Here is a 23711-nt window from a genome sequence, read left to right on the forward strand (position 1 = left end):
ACTTTGTGTGCATTTTATATTGTTATCTCAGGTTAGATTCCTAGAGGGGCTTCCTTGGTCAAGTGATGTGAAGCGTTCGGCTTTTTTTCTTTTAGGAGAATTCATTTTATTTTCTAACAGACTCATGAATATTACTAGACCTTTTTATGGGGCATGTTTTTAGCACCAGGAAATCCCCAGCAAGTCACTCTGTTTCTTTGGTATTTAGGTGCATACGCCTCTGGAGCCGTGTTCCTTGAAGATGCCACCACTTTTGGTAAGTGAACATTTATTCAAGCGGGCTTACTTGTCATCTCTTCCTTCCCCAGTGACCTTCTGCCCCCCAGTTACAGCAGAGCCCGGCTGACTGAATGGCACTCCTCTCTCGGCTCCCTGAACAAGCACCTCGGTGAGTGCGGTTTGTGGGCTTCTGTTCAGGTCTCTCAGAGCTCTGTTCCAGTGCTGGCTTTGTAGCAGCTTCAGCAGCCAGTCAAGCGTTTATGTGAGAGTCTGTTATAAACTCAGGGGTGAGTGGCAAGTCCTCCAGGGGAAGGAGGGAGGGGATGTAGACGACAGAGTGAGCCCTGAGGGTTCATATCGGACCTCTGGTACTTTGCCTGGCAGAGCCCCCTCCTCCCTCCCACAGCCTCCCAGACACTGCCCAGCCGGCAGCAATGCCAGCCACGTACTCTGACCCCTGACTCTTGACCCAGCATGGAGCCGGAGGGATCGTTCCGATGACCACCTGTGAGGACGGGTCGGGGGCCAGGTGCTGGGCATATGAGGTTAAAGCGCAGGGTCTTACAGTCAGAGAGACATGGGTTTGATGCCCAACTCTGTGCTGGCTCAGCTCTGTGACCTTGGGGAAGTCATGGCCTCTCTTGGCCTCAAACTCCTCCTCTCTCAAATAGGCCTATCAAGAGGAAGAATAACGTTACCTATCCTGTGGGGTTGATGTAAGAATTACATGCGATCCTGTGGTCCAGTCATAGTTCAGGCCTGGCTTACACGGAGAGTGCTCAATAGTAAATGGTTATGTTTGAAAATGCTCTATAGCAAGGATTCCCAAACTCCTTTCCCTGGGCCAATGCCTGTTTGCAAATAAGTTTCATTGGAACCCAGCTACGCTCATTTGTTACATATTGTCTCTGGCTGCTTCTGCCTTACAACAGCAGAAATGAGTTGCAACAGAGATCTTATGGCTTGCAAAACTGGAAACATTTATTATCTAGTCTTTTATAGAAGAAGTTTGCCAAGCCTTGCTCTAGAAGATATATAATATTCCCATGTCCTTTGAGGCTCACAGCAACCCGGTGAGGTCAGTGGTGTCATTGTCCTTCTGTGATAGAGAAAGACTTAGAAGCACAGAGATGTGCAGTATTCTATCCAACGTCACACAGCTAGTGAAGTGTCACATGTAAACTTGACCTGGGTACCTCTGTTAGTAGTACTCACCATTGCTCCCAGGGCTCTCAGGTTTATAATTCCAAAGGTATTATAATTACATTATAATACCCAGGGTAAGAGCCCCGAGACCCTAAATCATAGCAATGGCTGCCATTCATCAGGCACCTCCTAGGGACAGGCATGGAGCTGGGCCCTGGTAATCAGCAGGGTGTATCACCCCTTGGGTGCTTCCAGGCCAGAGGAGAAGTCAGACCATGTAGGATGTTACAGCAGGGAGTGGACAGGTGACAAGCCTGTATCTTGGGACACAGGTTAAGGGTCATGCAAGACCTTGCCAAGGAAGTGATCATCCAGTTGAGACCTGCAAGGCCAGTAAGAGTTAGCCAAGCCCAGGGGTCAGGGGAGCTTTTCAAGCAGGAATACTAGCATGTGGGGAGGCTCAGAGGCAAGACAGAGCTGGGGCCTTCGGGGAAAGGAGAAGATGGCAGGGGAGGCTGGAAGATGCTGAGGGGCCAGACTGTGCTGGCCACATGGCCATGTGGAGGAGGCTGGACTTTATCTTGAGGGCAGTGGGAACCCAGTGGAAGGTTCTGAGCTGGGAGTGATGATGTTAGCAGGGGAACAGTCAGAGGGGTACAGGAGTGGAAGCACAGAGACCCAAGTTGGGTCCATCACAGTGACCTCACGGGAAGGGTGGGGATGTGCTGGCGTAGGAGGTGGCCCTGGGGATGGGAAAAACCAGCTTCGGAGCTTCTCCTCACCAGTTCCACTGAATATCTACTTCCCCCATGTCCCCACTGCCATTCACCCTGCCCTCCTCCCCAGTCCTTGTCAAAGAACAACCACCACAAAATCTTTGTGTTGTCTTTCAATTTCTAGAACTTACCTTAGACACCAAGAGTCACACTGAGTTGATTATAACTGGGAAACAGTAGGGAGAGGAAAGAGAAGAAAAGGAATCAATCCATCCATCCATCAGCTTCTGAGAGTTCTGCTAGTCCAGTCACTTCTTGAGGAATTAACCAAAGACATGATCTATAAACTCTCATTCAATTTGCACCCTTGTTACTGTTTTACAACTTGGTACAACTCTCCAAAAGGAATTTTACAGCCTTGAATCTGAGTTACGAATCAGAGTCGGGGGCTGGCCCGGTGGCGCAGCGGTTAAGTGTGTGTGCTCTGCTGCGGTGGCCTGGGGTTCACAGGTTTGGATCCCGGGCGCGCACTGACGTACCGCTTGTCAGGTCATGCTGTGGCCGCGTCCCACATAAAGTGGAGGAAGATGGGCACAGTTGTTATCCCAGGGCCAGTCTTCCTCAGCAAAAAGAGGAGGAGTGGCATGGATGTTAGCTCAGGGCCGATCTTCCTCACAAAAAAAAAAAGAATCAGAGTCAGAATGGATTTGTAACAGATGAAGATGACTCCTCATTTGAGGTCCTTACTTGGGGTGTCGGGCACTCTGTGAGGAGGGAGATACCAGCCCTGATCTGAGTCGGGACCCCTGATCTCACTTGAATCATCCTCGCTATTGAGGCACTTTGCTGGGGAGAAGCTGCTTCCCTGAGCCGGGGGGACGCTCCTCTTGCTGATCTGCCCTCTTCCTTCTGGAAGAGAAGCTGACATATCTTGTTTCTGCCCATGGAGATGCCTACCACGTGGACTGCATGTTGCGGATCCGCCTGCAGTATGAGAAGACGTGGCAGGAGTGCCTGGCCCACGTGCAGAAGTGCAAGGTGGGTGCCCCTCCAGGCAGGCTTGAGAGGAACAAAGGACAGGGGCCTGATGTCTCCCCCCTGGCCCACCCCTACCCCTCTCCAGCCTGGGTCTCTGCTCTCCTTTGTCACATGCCCCAGGCCCTCACTGGCCCTTGGGCATCCTGAGGCTGTCCTTCTGCCTGGACCCCCTCCTCCCCACCTATCCCTCAGGTTATAGCCCAATATGACCTCCCCCAGGAAGCCTTCCCTGATCCCACAGACAAAGGTATATGCTCTCTGATCACCTCAGTCTTCCCACCTTGACCCTCTGTTTCACTCACAGCACTTGACATTATTTATTCAGTGGAGGTCGTGGCATGGGGGTAATTTCCAATGCACCACTTTTATAAATAGTGCCGCCACTTCCCTCATGCCCAACTTTCTCTCCACCCTGCCCGCCTTTGTTAGAGACTGAGACAGTGAGTTCACTCACAAACCCCTCGATTACAATGGCTGGTTTTCTGGGGCTCAAGGAAATATTTTGTCAAAATGCCCCCTCCCTGGCTCCTTGGTAAAACTGTTTAGATGAAGAACCCAAGAAACCTAATCATTTTGGAGACAGTCTGACCCGCCGGCTGTGGCAGTCAGAGTCCCGGGACTCTGAGGGCCCCGTCTGCTGACCCCATTCCTGCTCCTCCAGCCCTCATGTGTCTGTTGTGTCCTTGGAGCTTTGCTCTGCCACCAAGCCTCTGAGGTGAGCAGGATTCACGGGGAGCAGAGCACTTTACAGCGTGATACGCGGTCCCGATGTTGCCGTCCCTGGACTGTGCCCCTGCTTGCATGAGCTCTCATTGAATCCTACAAGGTCCTGCAGAGTGGGGGTCACCAGCCCCATCTGGAGATGAGAAGACCAAATTTGCAAAAGGCCAGGGGCTGCCCATTTGCTCTGTGGCCTCAGGGACAGCCATGTGCCTCTCAGCTCTTTAGGGGCGTCAAACCTCATAAGTAAAACCTGGAGGGAGAGTAAAACCTTTGTCCTGGGAGAGCCTCCCTGAGACCACACCCCTGGCACTCACCCCCCCACCCCCTACTGTTGACACTTGTGCCCACTCTCACTTCCCTTTGTTGGGGACATGCAGGGGATGAGTGCTGAGGTCATCACATACCCCAGGAGTGCAGTAAGCCTGAGAGAGGGCACCTGGTACTCCTGTTCAGCAGCATTGGAAGTACAGAACTGTAGACAAATCTTTCATTGGGGGGAGGTGCATAACCAAGACCAAGTCTTTATTAATATAGAGTGCCCACTTTCCAATTGGCATAATTCAAAGTTACAGGAAACGGGAGCCCTGTCTGACTTGCAGCAACACTGAGACCTTGTGGGATGGCGGTTTATGCCTGTAGGCTCTACAGTGAGACAGTTGAGTTCAGACCCCGGCCCCACCACTTGCCAGGTGTGTGGCCTCCAGCTAGTTCTTTCACTTCTCTGAGGCTCGGTTTCCTCATCTGTCAAATGGGGCTAATGAGAACACCTCTGGGGGCTCACTGAGACACCAAAGGCGGCACACAGTGCCTGGACACGGCGGGCGGACCGCAAAGCTGGACCATCTGGGCCACTGTGAGCGTTTCCTCTGAGGTTCTCAGGGACGAGTAGGAGTCCAATCTCAGGGGGCAGGACCAGGCCCTGAGGTGAAGCTCCACCAGCCCCAAGTCAGCCTCTGCCTTATCCCCCTCCAGAAGCAGCTGCTGGACTGGAAAGCCTTCACCGAGGAGGAGGCAGAGAGCCTGGTGAGCCCGTCCTTCTTCCAGATGGTGGGAGTGCTCCAGAGCAAGGTGGAGGAGGAGCTGGAGTTCTTGGATGTGCGTAGCTGGGGGCCCACACAGCTGGGGAGCAGGGCAGACGTCACCTGGGGCACTGGGCTGTGAAGAGAATGGGAGTCTGGGTGCCACCAACTTTCCTGTCACTAGTGAGTCCCTCTCCCTCATCATAGCCAGCCCCTCTGGAGCAGTCCCTCTGTGGTGGGCGCTCCAGGCCCACCCCTGACACCCGAGCCACCTGCTGACACTGGTGCTGTGCAGGACTCCACGCGAACAGTCTCGGGCCACGAGTGCTCCCTGACCCCTTGCTGAGTCTGAGTTTTTTTCTTTCCTTATTAAGTCAAGAACTTTCACCTTTTCACTTAAAGGAAGCACTTTAAGGCTTCTCTTTGGCATACCTGATTTGTTAGCATCACTATTCTTGAGCTTTGGGGCTATTATTAAGTAAAATAAGGGTGACGAACACAAGCGATACTTGATACTTGAACACTGCGATACCACGACAGTCGATCTGATAACTGCGACGGATACTAAGTGACTAACGGGTGGGTAGCACATACAGCACGGATCCACTGGACAGAGCGATGATTTACTTCCCAGGAGGGATGGAGCCAGAGGGCATGGGATGTCATCACACTACTCAGAATGGTGCACAATTTAAAACTTATGAATTGTTTATTTCTGGAATTTTCCTTTTAATAATTTTGGACTATGGTTGACAGTGGGTAACTGAAAGTGCAGAAAGCGAAACTGAGGATAAGGGAGCACTCTACTATATCTTCTTTCAATTTTTTTTGCCATTTAAAAAGGTAAAATCTGTGCTTAGTTGGCAGGGCCAAACCAAAGAGGGCAGAGGGCCGCATTTAGCCCACAGGCCAAGTGCGCCGCCTCCTGACCCCGATGAGAGCATAAAACACTTATATAAAAGGGGAGAGGTGAGGATTTAACAGCAGAGGGCAGTGCTTGGCTCAGATGCTGAAGGTCAGGGAACCGCAAAGAAGGAAAGATGCCCCAGGCCGAGGTGGTATGGCCACCTGAGTGCCCAGGCTGGTGCCTAGGGTTGGTCCTCCTTTCTTCTAGGCCCCAAACTCCTGTCAGTGATTTCAGTGGACATGGGACAGGTCTAGAGACGGGACTTCAGGGTCAGCCAGACCAAAGGCACGGCCCTGGGCAGACTAGAAATGCTGTCCCAGAGGTGGGAGGGCCATGAGCCAAGGTGTGGCCAAGAAGAGCCTGAGGGACGGTGTCCAGGCAGTGACAGCCAGTCCTTGGAGACACGAGGCCTCCACTGGCTGGTGAGGGAGCCCTGTGAGTGGGGCCCTCCTCTTCGCCCTGGGCCAGATGGCACTCAAGGCCCCTTCTCTGGGTTCTGCCACTGCAGAAATCCTTTGAGGCCCTGGCAAAGCAGACAGAGCGGCAGAGCTCAGACCTCTTCAGATTCTTCCAGGAGGCCGTGTCGCTGTGGGAGGCACATCAGAACGTGCTATCTGTGCAGGAGCTGGAGCTCGAGAAGAGGATGGAGCAGCAGCGGCAGAAGCACAGCCTGGAGAACCAGGTGTGGCCTCCAGCACCCAGGGTAACCCCGACAGGGGATGAGGGAAGGGCCACAGCCAGATTGTCAGCTGCCCATTGGCTCCGTTTGGTGGCCTGTAAACTCAGCAAGCATTCAGATGCAAAAAAACAAAAAGAAGAACTTTGATCCATACTTCACACCATAGACAAAAATTAACCCCAAATGTATCCTAGACTCAAATGTAAAACCTCAAGCTATAAAACGTGAACAGATGGGGTTATTGAGGCTCACCTTGGTCATGGGACCAGATGGGAGTAGAAGAAATCTGCCTGAGTCAGGTCCCGGCTGTGTGATGGGTCCCTGGATCCAAACGTGTCTGTAAGAGAGTGTGCATGAGAGACAGACAGACTGGGGGCTATGGAGCATCTACCTCTGGTAGTCACCCTGCCCCCCCCAAGAGATGAGCTGGGCCCCTACCCCACTGTCTTCACAGGGTCAAGGGAGTGGAGGGGGGCATGCTCAGCATCTGATTTCAAGTATGGCTGGTGAGAAAGAGGGTGAGGAGCAGGTGCCATGGTAAGGGGTAGCAGGCCTGCCAGGTGGGGTGGGTATAAGGGATGTGTTCCTGAGGAGTCCCACCTGAGCTGGGTCTCCGGGGACGGAGAAGAACCTTCCAGGCAGAGAGAGGAGCCTGGAGGCCTGGAGCAGTGCGAGTCAGAGTGGTGGCACATTTGGTGCCCCTTTTGTAGGAAAGAGAGTCCTGGGCTTGCCCTGGGCACCCGCACCTCAGTTCCAGTGGCAGAGTCTCTGCATGTCACTTATACCCTGTCAGCTCTTGTAACTCACATCTGCTTCCTCCTGTTTTGGGGGTGCTGCCAGGCCCAGGAGGCCCACCTTGATAGGCTCTTGGACCAACTGAGGCAGCAAAGCCATGAGAAAACACTCAAGTTTCACCTGGAAAAAGCCAAAGATTTCCTGGAGAATATGAAATGCAGGTAGGCAGACCGGATCCCAAAGGACAGAGGGGGATGGCCTGGAATCCACAGTTGAGGCCAGAGGCTGCCTGCTCAGGAGCCCAGGGGTGTGCCCAGCAAGCTCAAGATTCAAATGTTGCCTCTAACTTTGGAGAACGTTGTGGTCCTTTGCAGCCCTGCTCAACCAACATAGAAGCTTCCAGGGAGAACTTTGATCTGAAAAGTTTATGGAGAGAGGTTTCAAAGCCTTGTCCTTTGAAGGCCAAGAGCATGGGCCCTCCCCCGACCTTTGCAGATTTTAAAACATACCTTCCCTTTGTTAAAGCAAAAACAAGTTAACCACTACAAATGTAGAAATGTTTGCCTCATTCCTGCCCAACTCTTCCTTTTTATGGACATACACATTTATATGTGTAGATATATTCACATATATAGTGTTTCTTAGATAAAAGTTGGGTCATACTTTGCAAATTGTTCTATAACTACAGATAGATTTCCTTTTTTAAATGACCATGTAGAATTCATTCATATGGATGCTTCGTAATGACTTAACCATCTCCTAATTGATTAGATTTTTAAGATTGGGTTTCAATTTCTCAATATTAAAAACAGTTCTCTGTGAAATTCCTAGTACCTTTGTGCCTTTGTACAACTAATTCTGTAAGGACCATCCACAGAGATGGAATTGCACTGCCAGTTGACTGTAGTACTTAGATTCAGAAGTATGTCTTGAGGCAAATAAGTAACCCCCTGAAGGTTACCTAGGAAGACCTTAGGTAGGGTCTTCTTACCTAAGAAACAGGTAAAAGTCTGGGCCTTGGGGCGTTGGAGGGTTTGATGGGATGTAGGTAAAGTTCAAGGACGGGGTTGGGAGGGTGGACAGGAAATGGGAGCCCAAGAAAACCCTCTCATGTTTGTTTTTAAATGTTCTACAAAGAGTATGTATTCCTTGTATGATCAGAAAAATAGGAAAACAAACCAAGGACTGTTGTAAAAGGAAACTTACAGAGCAGCTCTGTGCAGAGCTAAATGCCAGATTCCAGCCCACCTCTGTGGGGTCAGGGGCGTGGCTCTTGGCTGGGGTCTCCCACACTGTGCCCAGCCCCCCTTAGACAGTGGTATCCCCTACCCACCTCCCAGGTATGAAGGTTTTCACGTCCTCCTGACAAAGGAAGTGATGGAGTACGGAGTGATCGTACTGAAAGAACTCAACTCCTACAGCGCCACCCTCAGCCAACATTTCTATGTTCGTGAAATCTTTGAGCAGGTATGGAGAAGGAAACTAAAAACCCAGCCACCTACCAAGAAGCAAAGGGGAAAGGATGACTTCTAGTTTTGATTTGCGTCGACTTCGAATGCCTTCCCTAACCCCTGCAGAGTTAGAATTTATGTCAGGATATCGAGGAGTAAGAAGCTGAAAGCATCTCTAAAAGAGACCACCTCTTTCTCAGATTAAAAGAGGCTGAAGGGCTCAGAATTCAGCTTCAAGGCTCGAATGGAATTATAATCAAAAGGCTAATTTATGTGACTCTTTGAGTTCCAATCATCCAACCCACCACCGCCACGTGACCCTCCCAAAATACAACTCTGACCTACCCACTCTCCTGCTCACAAGCCCCTCCCCAACTCTGCGGCCCCTACCAAGTCCAACCCACAGTCCCCTCCCCACATGACCCCAGAGGCCCCGCATCTGGTTCCCTCCTGACTCTCCCTGCTTCAGCCAACTCCCCACTCTTCTCGCATATGCCTCCTGGCCCCCTGCCCTTCCTCATCCTGCTCCTATGCTGGGACCCTTCTGTCTCCACACATCCCACACTTGCCCATACCTCCAGTCCCTACCAGTGACAAGGGTCCCATTCACCCAGCCTGACCCCTCATCTCACCCTACTTACCCCGTCAGCTCTCCTCTCTGAACATGCTTGTACATTGGTTGCTGTCAAATGCAGGAGTTCAGAGCACCCATGGAAGGTGTTTCCAGAAGGCCAAGTACGCCTTACTAACTTTTATTCAACTCCGCTTGCCCTTAGCACAGTGTCTTGCACAACATTCAGACACAGTGAGTGCTCCCTGGGCAAATGCGTGACTACCTGGAGTGTCCTGGTCTGACTCTCCCAGAGTTTGGCTCTTTCCCACACACCCAGCCAGAGTCCCATGGCCAGAGCTGAAAATGCTTGTGGTTGACACTGAACCCAGCTGAGGGTTTCCCACATATATGGGGTCCCCAGCTCCTCAGAGAATCCCTCCTCTCGGTGGGGATCCCTGCTCCAGTTGCTAGTAAATGCTCCCCGTGGCAGCTGGGTGGAGATGGAGCTCAAGCTATCGGAAGGTGAGCTGCCATCTGTCCTTTGAGATCAGTCTGGTTGCCTGGATTAAAGGATTGACGTTATTATGATCTCCATGTCGCAAGGGAGGACACTGAGCCCCACAGGGTTGAAGGGGCTTGCCCAAGGTCACCCAGCTTGTAGGGAGCTGGGATTTGAATCCAGACCTGCAAACTCCACAGCCCACACTTATCCATGACACACCACATCCACAATTTCGTCCAGAGCCTGTGAAACAGGGAATTTGGAGGGTTCACAAAGGGCTCCCGTACCATGTAAATCATGTTCATTCTGTATGTTCGCATCCAGCGCTGGGTGCAGCAGATTCCAGCCCCTTTGTTTATATCCCTCAATTTATACTTTCTTGCTCTGCCCCAGATCGTGACCAAAAATATGTCAGAATGAGATTTTATTTTGTTGACACACATTGTGTGATGAAAGGGTTTGCTAGTCTGTTTCGGATTAAGGAACACTGATTCCCTGGACTGGGAGAACCCTGATCACCCCAGTGAAATAAAGGTCAAGGCCCGTGTCAGATGTTGAGAGGGAAGGGTGAGTCCTTTTACTTAAAAGAAGAGGTGCCCTTAGCAGTGGTGCTCCGGGGGAAGGCAGTGCTGCTCACTCTGTGTCATGTGTTTTCCTTGTAGAACTTGGATGGGAAAGTCATCTTCAAGTTCAGGGAACCAGGTAACACTTTCACAATTCAAGTCTGATTCTTCCTGATTTCACTCTGTGTCCCTGTGGGCTAGGGAGGCCCAGTCCAGGCTCCATTGGTAACCTGCTTTTCCTTGTTCTTTGGGGTTGGTCATCAACAGAAGCACATGAAAAGCACTTCCAGGAGAGAAGGAGAAAACAAAGGGCTCAAGTAGAAATGAGCAAAAGCAAGGGAAGCATCAGTAGAGGGACAAGTTCCCCCAGGCCAGCAGAAGAGATGGAAGAAGAAAAAGATCAGGAAATCAAGTCCTCCACAACTGAAGGGCTGGTAGGGAGCCAGCGTGAAGAATCTGTACTGAGTGACGAGATGGATGAGTCCAGAGAGGACTCTATTCAGGGATTAGAAGAAAAGCAGCTTGAAAGAGACAGCTCCTTAAAGCCATCCCTGAAACTGGAAAATGTGATGGTTCAAGAAGAGGAGATGGAGGAGGAGGAGGAGGAGGAGGAGGAGGAGGAGGAGAACAAAGAAGGGGAGAAGGAGGAAGAGGAAGAGTCGGAGGAAAGGGAAGAACGTGAGAGTTTATCTATGGATGAGGTAGACCAGCAATGGGTTCATTCTTGGGTGTGGGGAAAGTGTGCTATGTTCACTGTGTGTATCCCTGATACAAGCTGGAGTCCCCAGTAGCACAGTCCCCACTGGGGTGCATATAAAGAATTACAAACATAGGCACATCTCTCACTTTTGCCAATAAGGATCCAATTCTTATCTCATAGCAATGCTTTTTAAAATTCACCTTCCTCCCTCACCTCCCATCCTGCAACCTACTCTGAAATCACCCCTCAACTATATGGCTTTCCTCGTCCTTCCCTGGTTCTCTCTTTTTCCCAGCTCCCCTTTATTGTATGGATCAACTTAGCCTCTCCATTCCTTCTCTCTTCCCATTCTCCGGTTGTGTAACACAAAAGATCCACATATGAGCTCTCTTTAGAGTGCAAGGAAGTGACTCTCATATTAATAAATCTTGTCCTCAAAACATTCAAACTCACAGAACAGTAACTTGCATTCCATCGTTTTGAAATTGCAAAAGACTCTTTTCCTATATTGCTATGGAAGAACTGGCATACGAGACTTCTTTTTGAGCAGGGATCCCAAAGTCAAATGCTCACAGGCATGTAATAGAAAAGAGGGCTGGAGACCAAGTGTAAAATAGTGACAAGTGGTGCAGACTACTGTCTGAGTCCATTCGGGCTGCTGCAACAAAATGCCACAGGCTGGGTGGCTCGTAAACAACAGAACTTACATAAACAGAACAACATAAACAACTTACTTCTCCCAGTTCTGTAGGCTGGAAGTCCAAGATCAACACACTGGCAGATTTGGTGTCTGGTGAGGGCCTATTTCCTAGTTCACAGATGGCCATCTTCTTGCTATGTCCTCACATGATGGAAGGGGCAAGGGGGCTCTCTGGGGTCCCTTTTGTAAGGGCACTAAATCCCATTCATAAGGGCTCTGCCTTCATGACCCAATCGCCTCCCAAAGGCCCCACCTCTAAATACCAGCACACTGGGGATGTGAATTTTGGAGAGACACCAACATTCAGTGTATGGCAACTGTGCAGCCATTAACTCAGGTCCAGCCAACAATGCCATGTGGAAATGTAGGCTCAGAATTACCGGATTTTCTGGTTTTTAAGAGAAACCAGTTTAAAATTTCCCAATTTAAAAGCACGATATGGGCAAAAAACAGTTATAGGCAAGATTTAGCCCAGAGGTTTACAACCTCTGATGTCGAGGAAGCTATGGTTGGGATCCACAGGTCTGTTTGATGATGTCAAGTCTAAAGTCTTATTTTCTGCTTAGGCCAAAGCCCAGGAAGAGAGTCTGGGGGAGGTCTCCCATGAGAACATGGAGTCCTTCACAACTTCCAGTGGAAACACTTATTTTGTCTTCCTACCCCTGGAACAAGAAGAAGAGAGTTACAAGAGGCCCAAGTCCAACCTTTCTGCCATTCTCATCAGTGACACTTCCAGTGCCAAGTTCCTGGAACAAGTGATGATTCCATCCAGACTGGTTTCAGAAATTAAGAAACAGTGAGTGGAAAACTCTTCTATATTCATGCTCTTATCCTACATTTTATTAACAAGGTAAAATATTAAAACAAAAGATTGGACTAGTTTCACCTGGAAAAAGAAAATATGTAGGTAATTGAGGGTAGAGATGAGAAATACCATAAAAAAGAGCAAATGTCCAGGAATTATTTGCAGTCACAGTGACCCCCTCCACCTGTCCCAGGATGCCTTGCTGCCTTGGGCCTCGTGCATAAGGAATAGTGTTTTCTCTGTGAGATGTTTCTGGGTTCCAGATCCTGGCATACCTGTAATTTTAGGGTTTCTTCTTTTTTTTTCTTTTAATTATATAAATATAAACCATAGGTATAAAGATAGCAGTATGGTATTTGGTTCTATGTGACACATTTATTGCAGAAAATTAAAAATTAAAAAAAGTACAATGAAGAATATAGAAATGACCCATAATTCTACCACTGAGAATTTACCTCCCCTGACTCCCAAATTTCTGGGCCTTCGTGTTTGAATTTGGACCAAATGTGGAAATTTGCATTTGGCTTTAGGATAGCAATACCATTGCCTTCCTGACTCTACGATGTCATAGCTAGGACTAACCAGCTAGAGATCAACCCGGTTCTACCTCTCATGTTTACACATTGGCAGGGAGTAGAAGGAGTAAAGTCAGGCCTTTGGACTCTTCTCCTTCAACCTCCCTACATCTCACTTCACAAATGTCTCTTGACTTGAACCTCATCCTTCTCCATCCTCTTCCACGGGCCATCATTGGTCTTCTCCATGGCCCATAGAACAAAGAAAAGCAAAGACCACCCAAGAGCTAATATTTACTGAGAGGATTTAATCCCCTCAATAACTATGAGAGAGGTACCATAATTAGCCCATTTTACAGATGAAGAAACTAAAGCTCAGAGAGTTAGTAACTTGGACAAGATCTCAAGAAAGGAAGTGGTTAGATTGAGGATATGAATCTAGACCCTGCAATTCCAGAGTCTTGAACCAAACACTATGCCATCTGGCCTTGGGACTAACTAAGAAAAAAGTTCTGGATCCAACTGACTGGATTTTCATGTTGAAGCATACATACCAAAAGGTATGGAAATCATGAGTGTATCACTCAATGAATTATCCAAAGGGAACACACCTGGTAACCAGTACCCACAAGAAATAAACCTTACCAACTCCACGGGAGCCCCCCTTATGTACCCATCCCACATCAGTGCCCTCTCTTCCCCAAGGATTACAAATATTCTAACTTCTGAATTACTTTTGCTTGTTTTTGAACTTTATTTAAATGGAATCATACAGAATGTACTTTTTAATGTCAGGCATCTTTCATTATATTTGTAAGTTTCAAACATTTTTGAATGTGGCTGTAGCTCATTTTTATTTCTGTATGGTATTTCATTAGAAAAAATACAACCCATTTTACTTATCCATTCTACTACTGATGCACATTTGGGTTGTTTCCCATTTGGGAATATGCCAGCAATGCCACTCTGAACATTCTTGTACAAGTCCTTTGGTGAATACATGTTTATATGTCTGTTAGATATGTAACTAAGAGTGGAATTGTTGGGACGTGGAGTTACATGTGTGTCCATCTTGAGGCAATACAACCAAATGATACTACCCAAGAGTTTTCAAAAGTGGTTTTCTTTTAACAGTTTACAACAGTGTGTGAGAGTTCCATTTGCTTCCCATCCTCACCAACACTTGGTATTGTCAGCGGTTTTTATTTTAGCCATTGTCGTGTATATGTAGTAGTGTTTCATTGTGGTTTTAAGTTGCATTATCCTGATGAATAATGATGTTGTGCACCTTTTCATATACTTGTTGGCCATTTGGTTATCTATCTGTGAAATGCCTAGTCAAATCTTTTGCCCGTTTTTTTCTGGTGGATTGTCTATCCTTTTTCTTATTAATTTATGTGAGTTAGTTACCTACCCTAGATATGGGGTTTTTGTCAGGTAAATACGTAGCAAAATGTTCATCCTCCTCTGTGCTTGCCTTTTTTATGCTCTCTTTATTTTTTTGCTGAGGAAGATCAGCTCTGAGCTAACATCTGTGCCCATCTTCCTCTATTTTGTATGTGGGATGCTGGCACAGCATGGCTTGATGAGCTGTGCATCAGTCCGTGACCGGGATTTGAACCAGCGAACCCTGGCCTGCCAAAGGGGAGTGTGCAAACTTAATCACTACACCACTGGGCCACATTTTTTTACTCTCTTAAAGGTATCTTTTGATGAACAGAAATTCTTATTTGTAATAAGGTCCTATTTATAAATTTTTTCATTAGGGTTAATGTACTTTCTATCTTATCTAAGAAATCTTTGCTTGCCACTAGGTCATGAAAATATCCTCCTATGTTAACTACTACAAATGTTATTGTTTTAAACTTCCACATTTAGTTGTAAAATCCACTGGGAATTTGTTTTTGTTTATGCATGAGATAGGAGTCAGATTCATTTCTTTCCCATAGGGATAACCAGTTGGATAGCTGGATAACCCAGGCCATTTGAGAAGACTCTCCTCTCCCCACTGCTGTGCTGAGCCTCTTTTCTGTTTCTCTCTGTGTCTATCCTTGCACCACCACCTCACTCTGCTTGATTACTGTAGTTTTATACTAAGTCTTAATACCTGTTAGTATAAGTCCATCAACTTTGGTCTTCTGCAAGGTTGTCTTGACTATCCTTGGCCCTTTGTATTTCTATATAAATTTGAAATCAGCTCATCAATTTCCATAGGAAGATATCTGCTGAGCTTTTTTTTATTATTATTGCATTGAATCTATAGATAAATTTAGGGAGAACTGATATCTTAATACATGGCCATTTAACAATACATACATTTTAAAAAAGAAGTGATAAACTTGGAAAAATATTTGCAACTCATATCACAAAGGACCTCGTGTTCCCAATATGTAAAGACGCCCCATATAAAGAGATAAGAAACAATGCAGCTACACAATAGAGAAATAGGCAAAAGATATTAATAGGTAGTACCAGAAAAAGAACTTAAATAGTCTTAAACCCATGAAAATATGCTCAGTCTTAGTCATAACATGACAAAATTATCAAATTCAAAAGTTTGACAATACACTCTGAGGCTATGGAGAAATAGGAGTTACTGTTCATTGTCGATGGGAGTTCAGGTTGCCTTGCGATGGAAGCAGTTTGGCCACATCTTCAAGAATTGCACGTGTATTTTAGCCTTTGATCAACAATTCCAGTTCAGGGAATTTATCCTATAGAAATGCTTCTGCACTTGACATATGTACAAGGTTATTCATTGCAGCCTTCTTCGTAAGAAGAAATGGTTCGAAACCACCCAGTGTCCTCCAGCAGGAGTCTGGTTAAATGAATGATGGTCCACCCGGACATGGAAAAGAAATACAGTGTAGTCGGGAAATAAAATAAAGAAGGAGTGAAAGGGGGAAGCACTGTGTCAATATGGAAAGATCTCTCCCTGGTCATGATTGCTGGCAGGGCTGACCCTCACTGGTCTGTCCCTCAGACTTCGAGCTGGCTTCTTCGAGCACTTAGAGAAGTGGTTTGACCAACGTGCCGTCAATGCCCGGGTCATCATGGCCACCAAGATTGATGAGCTGCATTCAGAACTGGAGCTGCGTCTGCACCTGCACCAGCCAAGAGCCCAGCACATTGAAAAGGACATCTACAACGTGAGAGCAGGTAGAGACCCTGCCTGGGAAGGCCGCCGTCCCCCAGACCCCTAGTGTCTATGCCACCACAGCTCCAAGTTCATCAGCTGCCCCAGTTTGCACCAAACAACATTTAGAATGTTGTCGTCACATCATGAAAGATGTGGGTGATGGTTTGCACCTCCCAGGCTGGCGGAGAAGGTAGTACTCAGAATCCTCATTTGAAACTTTCTTAATTGTTTTTTAAAAAGAGGGTGTTAGATGCTGAAATGAAGAATATTGTCCTGTTTTAGTGTGTGGATCCCAGATCTACTCACACTCCTGTTGGGTACATACCTGCATGGTGGATGCTCCAGAGGCAAGCCTGTAGCTCAGGAGTGTCAGAGCTATCAGACTCAACCTCTATAGCTGTGTGAATCTGGGTGGGTTACCTGACTTCTTCTCTGATCCCTCCCTCACCTGGCGGAGGGGATGTTGGTGGTGGTAATTAACTCTCCTTGAAATGGTACAATGAGGAATCATGAGCACCTGGTACAAGCTCCAAACTTGGTAGCCGTTATTCTCAACTTATAATTTACAACATTTAAAAAGAGGTGCCGTGGGCCGGCTCCGTGGCTTGGCGGTTAAGTGCGCGCGCTCTGATGCTGGCGGCCCGGGTTCGGATCCCGGGCGCGCCCCGAGGCACCACATCTCTGTCCAACCCGGGGCCGGGTCCCGCGTACAGCAACTAGAAGGATGTGAACCTACGACATACAACTATCTACTGGGGCTTTGGGGGGAAATAATGAATAAATAAAATCTTTAAAAAAAAAAAAAAAAAGAGGTGCCGTTTCTCTCTTAGGCACCTAATGGAGGGGACACACTTTTAGTTGGATCCTTCAATGGCCCCTGTCGGGTTTTCATTCGTGTCACACTTCAAGCTTCATCACAGACCTTTAGAGCTCGCAGAGCCTCCACCCCACCCCCCCAATCTCCCGTTGCCTGGGGCAGTGAAAGAGTTGTGGAATCAGACAACCTGGCCGAGAGTCCCAATGCTTGTGGCCTTGGGAGACCTGCTTGATTTTTGGAACCTCATTGTCTTCATTCGGAAAATGTGTGTGTTAAATATAAATACAAATAAAGATGCCCCCTGAAGGCTGGTTTCCGTCCCCTTGTCTGGGTGTCTGGCCCAATGCACACTGTGGAAACCGAGGCCAAAGAAACAACGTCCCAGAGTCGCACCCTTCATTTTGGCAGAGCTGGGACCACAGAACTTTCACCGCTCCAGGCAGCAGGAAGGTCAGATGGGGTGACCTGGGGCTGTGTGCTAGCTCTGAAGGCCTCTGATGGAGCTCTTGAAGCCAAATCCTGCTTCTTTTTACTTAGAAGTCCGGTGGAATTCAGGCTCATTGTAAATGAATATCCGCTGAAATAAAGGAACAAAGCTGACTGCCCACTTTTGTGCCGGTTATTTTCTCCCAGACCCTCTCACCGAGATCCCCGCCCTCCTCAACACCCTCTACTCATCCCACGTGCCCCCAGGTTTCTCCCCTGGGACTCTCCATTTCGCAGGCTCATTCCCTTCTGCTGCAGGTGGGGACCTCCCTGCTCACAGCCAGGCAGTTAGAGACCCTGGGACAGTCTCAGGTTGGCCTTTCTGAGATCTGCGCCCATTCCCAGGCCAAGCCCTGGTGAGGGCGGGGTGGGGGCAGGATAAGGGACTTGACCTGAATGGTCCCTGCTCTGCAGCTGGCCTGAGAGAGGCAGCCGTCACAGTCCAGGAAAGGAATGTCCTGAGGTGTCTCAGGATCCCAGAGGGCCTCAGCTCCCCTCGTCCTTTTTTCAGCTGAGCTCCTGCTTCACCAAGAGCGGCTGAACAGCCACTGTGCTGGGGTGGTTGAGACGCTGAAGAAGGAGAACCTGATGTTCCACCAGTTCCAAGAAGAGCTAAACGTGAGGAGCAAAAACTTCCAACGCAAGATTTACGACATGGAGCACATCTTCTTGAACGCCACAAAGAGCCAGAGGTGAGGGCCCTGGGAGTCTCCTGGCCTCCGGGCCCTAGAGTCCCAACCAGGTGGCTGCTCTCAAAGGAGTGGTCTCTCCCTGGTGGATAAAAGAGTCCGTTTTCAGGCCCTTTGACAACTTTTTCTCTTCACGTCACCTCTTTCACAAGAGTAAGAGTCCAACCATGTGAGACATCTATCTGGAGCTGGAGGATGGGGGCTGGGGTTGGGACTGGAGGCTGGGCGCTGGGGCTGGGGCTGAGAATGGGGGCTGGAGGCTGGGGGCTGGGGTTGGGACTGGGGGCTGGGCTCTGGGGCTAGGGCTGAGACTGGGGGCTGGGCACTGGGGCTGAGAGCTGGGGCTGAGAATGGGAGCTGGGGCTGGGGGCTGGGGTTGGGACTGGGGGATGCTTGCTGGGTGCTGGGGTCTAGGGGCTGGGTACTGGGGGCTGGAGGCCGGGGTCAGGGGCTGGAAGCTGGGGTTGGGACTGGGGACTGGGGGCTAGGTGCTGGGCACTGGGGCTGAGACTAGGGGCTGGGGGCTGGGCACTGGGGCCGGGGCTGAGAATAGGAGCTGGGCTGGGGGCTAGGTGCTGGGCGCTGGGGCTGAGACTGGGGCTATCCATTGGGGGCTGGGTTTGGGCCTGGGCACTGGGCACTGGGACTGGCAGAGGGTGAGCAGCCAGACAGAGAAAATGGTGCACATGCTCAGAGTGCAAACGAGTGCCCCAAAATGTCCATGGTGGGAAAGATCTCTTCCATCAGGGGAAATCAGGAGGAGCTTCCTGCAGGATGCCCCTGTGCCTGGGGTGGAGGAAGGTAGGGAGGGGCAGAATTCTCCCGTCAGAGAAGGAGCCCTGGCCTGGCTCGGCTGGGGGGGTGTACTAGGGCAGAGCAAGGGGTTCTAGGGAGGCCATTCAGGGATTTGAGATGGAGACTCTTGCATGCCCAGAGAGGCCTCAGTCAGGTACTGTTACTGTGAGGAGCCCTCACAGGTGTCTGCAAGGCGATCAGGTTCACCAGAGGCAGCTGTTAGAGTGGACTCGGATGTAAAGAGGAAACTTGCAGGGCACTCTTCTGGGAGAGTACAAGGGCACAGGAGCCACGTTGCTGGGAGTTAGCGAAAGCGTACTGGAGGCGAGGAGACCCAATAAGACCTGGGGACTCTTACCAGTTTGGTGGCAGGGCCAGAGAGAGGAGAGGGATGCCTTGTGATCCAGCACACTGAGAGTTCCACGCTGTGTCTTGCACACTCTGGCATTTTGAACTTCCTTCTAATGCCCCTTTTTCTACCCAGAGAAGATGGGCAGTGGTCCTAGTGGCCCCCCAGCTGGATGCAGCGTGTGGAGCGCAAGCAGCCTCCCAGGCTGCCTGCTCACGTCCAGGCCACCACCCTCCCCTCCCGTGCCCCCCAGGCTGGTCACCCTCAGCGGCACACTGCACCAGGAGCTGCTTAGCTACATCGATGTTGTCCAGGTGTCCCTGCGCAGCTTCCGCCAGTACTTGGAGGAGAGCCTGAGCAAGCTTCGCCTCACCAACGTTGAGTTCATCAAGCACTGCAGGTGGGAGCCAGCATCCGGGCTTTCTCTACTGAGGGGTGGTCTTGTTTCTCCTTAATTTTTTATTGTGACAAAATATACATAACCTAAAGTTGTCCATTTTAACCATTTTTTGGTGTCCAGTTCAGTGGCATCAAGTACATTCACATGGTTGTGCTACCATCGCCATCATCCATCTCCACAACTTTTTCATCTTCACAAACTGAAACTCTGAACCTATTAGGCACTAACTCCCATTCTCCTTTCCCCTGGCCCCTGGCATCCACCGTTCTACTTTCTGTCTCTGAATTTGACTACTGTAGGCACCTCATATAAGTGAATCATGCAATATTTATCCTTTTGCGCATAATGTCTTCAGGGCTCATCCATGTTGTAGCGTGTGTCAGCATTTCATTCCTTCTTAAGGCTGAATAATATTCCACTGTGCATGTCTACTGCATTTCGTTTATCCATTCGTCCACCAATGGGTATTTGGGTTGTTTCCCTGCTTCTTTGATTGGACTGTCTGCATTCATTTTACCATGACCTTGTACATTTAATCTAAAGCCTTGTCAACCACAGTATTTGGGATGAGTGAAAAGTTTCAGGTCTGATCAGTGGCTTTTATTTCTCCCAAATTATTTTCAGATTGTTTTCAGAGGGAGGCAACTTTTCTCCTGAAGAAATTGACTCCCTGTGTCATCGACTGGAGAAGGAAGCTTCCCGGATAGAGTTTGTTGAAAGTTTAATCATGATCAACATGGAAAAGATGGAGAGCGAGTACCTGGACCAGGTGGGTGAGCTTGGCTCCGCCCTCAAGCCAGGCTCCCAGGACCCCCGGTTACAAGGTGGACGCCCGGCTCATCGCCTGACGAGCCAGTCAAGCCCCAACCATTAATTGAAGCTGTCCCCTCTGCTTCCAAAATCCAAAAGTTCCAAATTAAGCCCCCCTTCCTTTACTTCTTATATTTCTTTACAGGCCAATGATGTCATCAACAAGTTTGAAAGTAAATTCCATAATCTGTCTGTGGACCTTATTTTCATAGAGAAAATCCAGCGTTTGCTGACAAATCTGCAGGTGAACATCAAGTGTGAGGTAGGATGGATTCATTCTTCATCTGGTAGATGTTTATCACACACGCCTGCACGCCAGGCACTGTCCCAGGTGCTGGATCCCACTGTGTTCTCTGAGGGTGGAGCTGCACTGCAGCCGGGGAGACAGAGGTTAAATCATAATAGCCTCTGGCACTCACTGAGTTATTAAGCACCATGCACCCTGCTACTAGACTTATTTTGATTAACTGTGTTTAGAGGTCAAGAAACCGAAGCAGAGAGTAATTAAGTGACTTAGGCAAGAACACAGAACTCTTCAATAGTAGAGCCAAAACGTGAACCCAGGTCTGACTGACACCAGAAATTATGGCCTTCACCATGAATAGGCCATCTGGGTGACAAAAGGGGAAGAGGGTCATGTGAGGGGCGGAGAGGAGAGGATTGAACCTGGGCTGGGAAAGTGGTGCTTCCCAAGGCTGGATGGAGAAGTGGGAGCCAGCCAGGCAGGAGGGAGGGAGCAGTGTCCTGAGAGATCATGAAAAAATCCTGAGGGGCCAGAGCCAAGAGGAGAGAGAGCTGGAGCGGGAGAAATTGGGAGCAATGAGGCTGGAGAGGTGGCTGGACTGGTCAGCAGGGCCGTGCAAGCAGGGCTCCTGGTGCTGGATCGACAGTCAGGGCAGTGGGCACTAGGGAAGGGGGCTGTTTATAATAATTTATAATTTATACATTTATAAATTATAATGATAATTTATAATTTTATGAATCGATAATTTATGAATTATAAATTATAAAAATTTATAATTTTTTAAGCTTGTATAATCTTTACAGATTCTTCAAAAACACCATTTTTGATGGCTTTCCTCTCCTGGATGTGTTGACTTTTTTTTTATTATTAATGTCATAATAGTTTATAACATTGTGAAATTTTAGTTGTACATTATGGTTTGTCATTCACCATGTAAATGCGTCCCTTCACCCCTTGTGCCTACCCCCCAACCCCCTTCCCCCTGATAACCACCAAACTGTTCCCTCTGTGTATTAGTTTATCTTCCACATATGAGTGAAATCATGCGGTGTTTGTCTTTCTCTGTCTGATTTATTTCACTTAACATAATACCCTCCAGGTCCATCCATGTTGTTAAAAATGGGATGATTTTGTCTTTTTTTTATGGCTGAGTAGTATTCCATTATATATATATACATCTTCTTCATCCAGTCATCAGTGGGGGGACAGTTGGTTTGCTTCCGCATATTGCCTATTGTGAATGATGCTGCGGTGAACGTAGGGGTGCATAAGCCTCTTTGGATTGTTGATTTCAGGTTCTTTGGATAAATACCCAGTATCTTAAGGTATTTCTATTTTTAATTTTTTGAGGACTCTCCATACTGTTTTCCATAGAGGCTGCACCAGTTTGCATTCCCACCAACAGTGAATTAGTGTTCCTGTTTCTCCACAACCTCTCCAACATTTGTTATTTTCTGTCTTGGTGATTATAGCCATTCTAATGGGTGTGAGGTGATATCTTAGCATAGTTTTGATTTGCATTTCCCTGATGATTAGTGATGTGGAACATCTTTTCATGTGCCTTTTGGCCATCTGTATATCTTCCTTGGAAAAATGTCTGTTCATATCCTCTGCTCATTGCTTTGTTTCCCAACGTATAGTCTATCCTTGAGAATGTTCCTTGTGTGCTTGAGAAGGATGTGTAATCTACTGTGTTTGAATGGAGTGCTCTCTGTATATCTATTAAGTCCATCTCATCAAGTTTTTCATTGAAGTCCATTATTTCCTTATTGACTTTCTGTCTGGATGATCTGTCCATTGATGTAAGTGGGGTGTGAAGATCCCCTACTATTATTGTGTTGTTGTTAATATCTCCTTTTAGGTTTGTTAATAGTTGCTTTATGTACTTTGGTGCTCCTATGTTGGGTGCATTATAAGTGATATGTCTTCTTGGTGGAGTGTCCCTTTTATCATTATGTATTGCCCCTCTTTGTCTCTCATTACTTGTTTTATCTTGAAGTTTACTTTGTCTGATTTAAGTATGGCAACACCTGCTTTCTTTTGTTTGCCATTAGCTTGGAGTATTGTCTTCCATCCTTGCACTTTGAGCCTGTGTTTGTCTTTAGCGCTGAGATGTGTTTCCTGGAGGCAGCATATTGTTGGGTCTTCTTTTTAATCCATTCCGCTACTCTGTGTCTTTTGATTGGAGAAGTCAATCTATTTACATTTAGAGTGATTATTGATATATGAGGGCTTAATGTTGCTATTTTATCACTCATTTTCCAGTTCTTTAGCATTTCCTTTGTTTCTCATCCTGTGTGTTTTGGACTACCAATTCAGTTTGGTAGTTCCGTATGATGGTTTTCTTAATTTTCTCTTTATTTATCATATGTGTCTCTGTTCTGATTATTTGTTTAGTGGTTACCTTGAGGTTTGTATAAAACGTCTCCTAAATGAGTTAGTCCATTTTCTGATGGCCTCTTATTTCCTTAGACTAAGTCGATTCCTTCCCTTTCCTCTTCCCCTTCTAAGTTATTATTGTCACAACTTATTCCATCTTGTGTTGTGAGTTTGTGTTTAAAGTGATGAGGTTATATTTATTTTTGGTGTTTTCCTTCCCTTAATCTTTGATGTTATAATTAAGCATTTGCTAACCTGTTCTGATAGGGAGCTGCAATTTTTCTGATTTTGTCTACCTATTTTTCTCCTTGCTCAAAGCTTTGTATCCTGTTTCTCTTCTCTTTTTTCAGGCATGAGGGCCTTCTTGAGCATTTCTTGTAGTGGGGGTCTTGTGGCAGTGAACTCCCTTAGCTTTTGTTTATCTGGCATAGTTATTATTTCTCCATCATATCTGAAGGATTTTTTCACTGGATAGAATATTCTTGGCTGAAAGTTTTTGTCTTTCAGAATTTTGAATATATCATTCCACTCTCTTCTAGCCTGTAGAGTTTCTGCTGAGAAATCGGCTGAGAGCCTGATAGGAATTCCTTTGTATGTTATTTTTGTGTGTGTATCTTGGTGCCCTTAATATT

The 23711-nt window shown here is 47.8% G+C and overlaps 1 protein-coding gene across 1 annotated transcript in view; it reads left to right on the plus strand.

Annotated features, from left to right (window-relative positions):
- Positions 1-23711, plus strand: part of LOC101395744 (coiled-coil domain-containing protein 180-like) — a 60881-nt gene that overhangs the window by 14564 nt on the left and 22606 nt on the right. Inside the window, exons 10-23 of the mRNA XM_087419486.1 lie at positions 309-388; positions 3031-3119; positions 4815-4937; positions 6277-6450; positions 7288-7403; positions 8523-8649; positions 10351-10390; positions 10519-10952; positions 12218-12447; positions 15955-16130; positions 17925-18105; positions 19500-19646; positions 20271-20415; positions 20602-20718. Coding sequence (XP_087275612.1) covers positions 309-388; positions 3031-3119; positions 4815-4937; positions 6277-6450; positions 7288-7403; positions 8523-8649; positions 10351-10390; positions 10519-10952; positions 12218-12447; positions 15955-16130; positions 17925-18105; positions 19500-19646; positions 20271-20415; positions 20602-20718 — 2179 coding nt within the window. The remainder of the gene's footprint in view (positions 1-308; positions 389-3030; positions 3120-4814; positions 4938-6276; positions 6451-7287; positions 7404-8522; positions 8650-10350; positions 10391-10518; positions 10953-12217; positions 12448-15954; positions 16131-17924; positions 18106-19499; positions 19647-20270; positions 20416-20601; positions 20719-23711) is intronic.

This window comes from Ceratotherium simum, chromosome 29 (genome assembly GCF_057802395.1).
Source record: "Ceratotherium simum simum isolate JZ-2026a chromosome 29, ASM5780239v1, whole genome shotgun sequence".
Taxonomy (NCBI): Eukaryota; Metazoa; Chordata; class Mammalia; order Perissodactyla; family Rhinocerotidae; genus Ceratotherium; species Ceratotherium simum.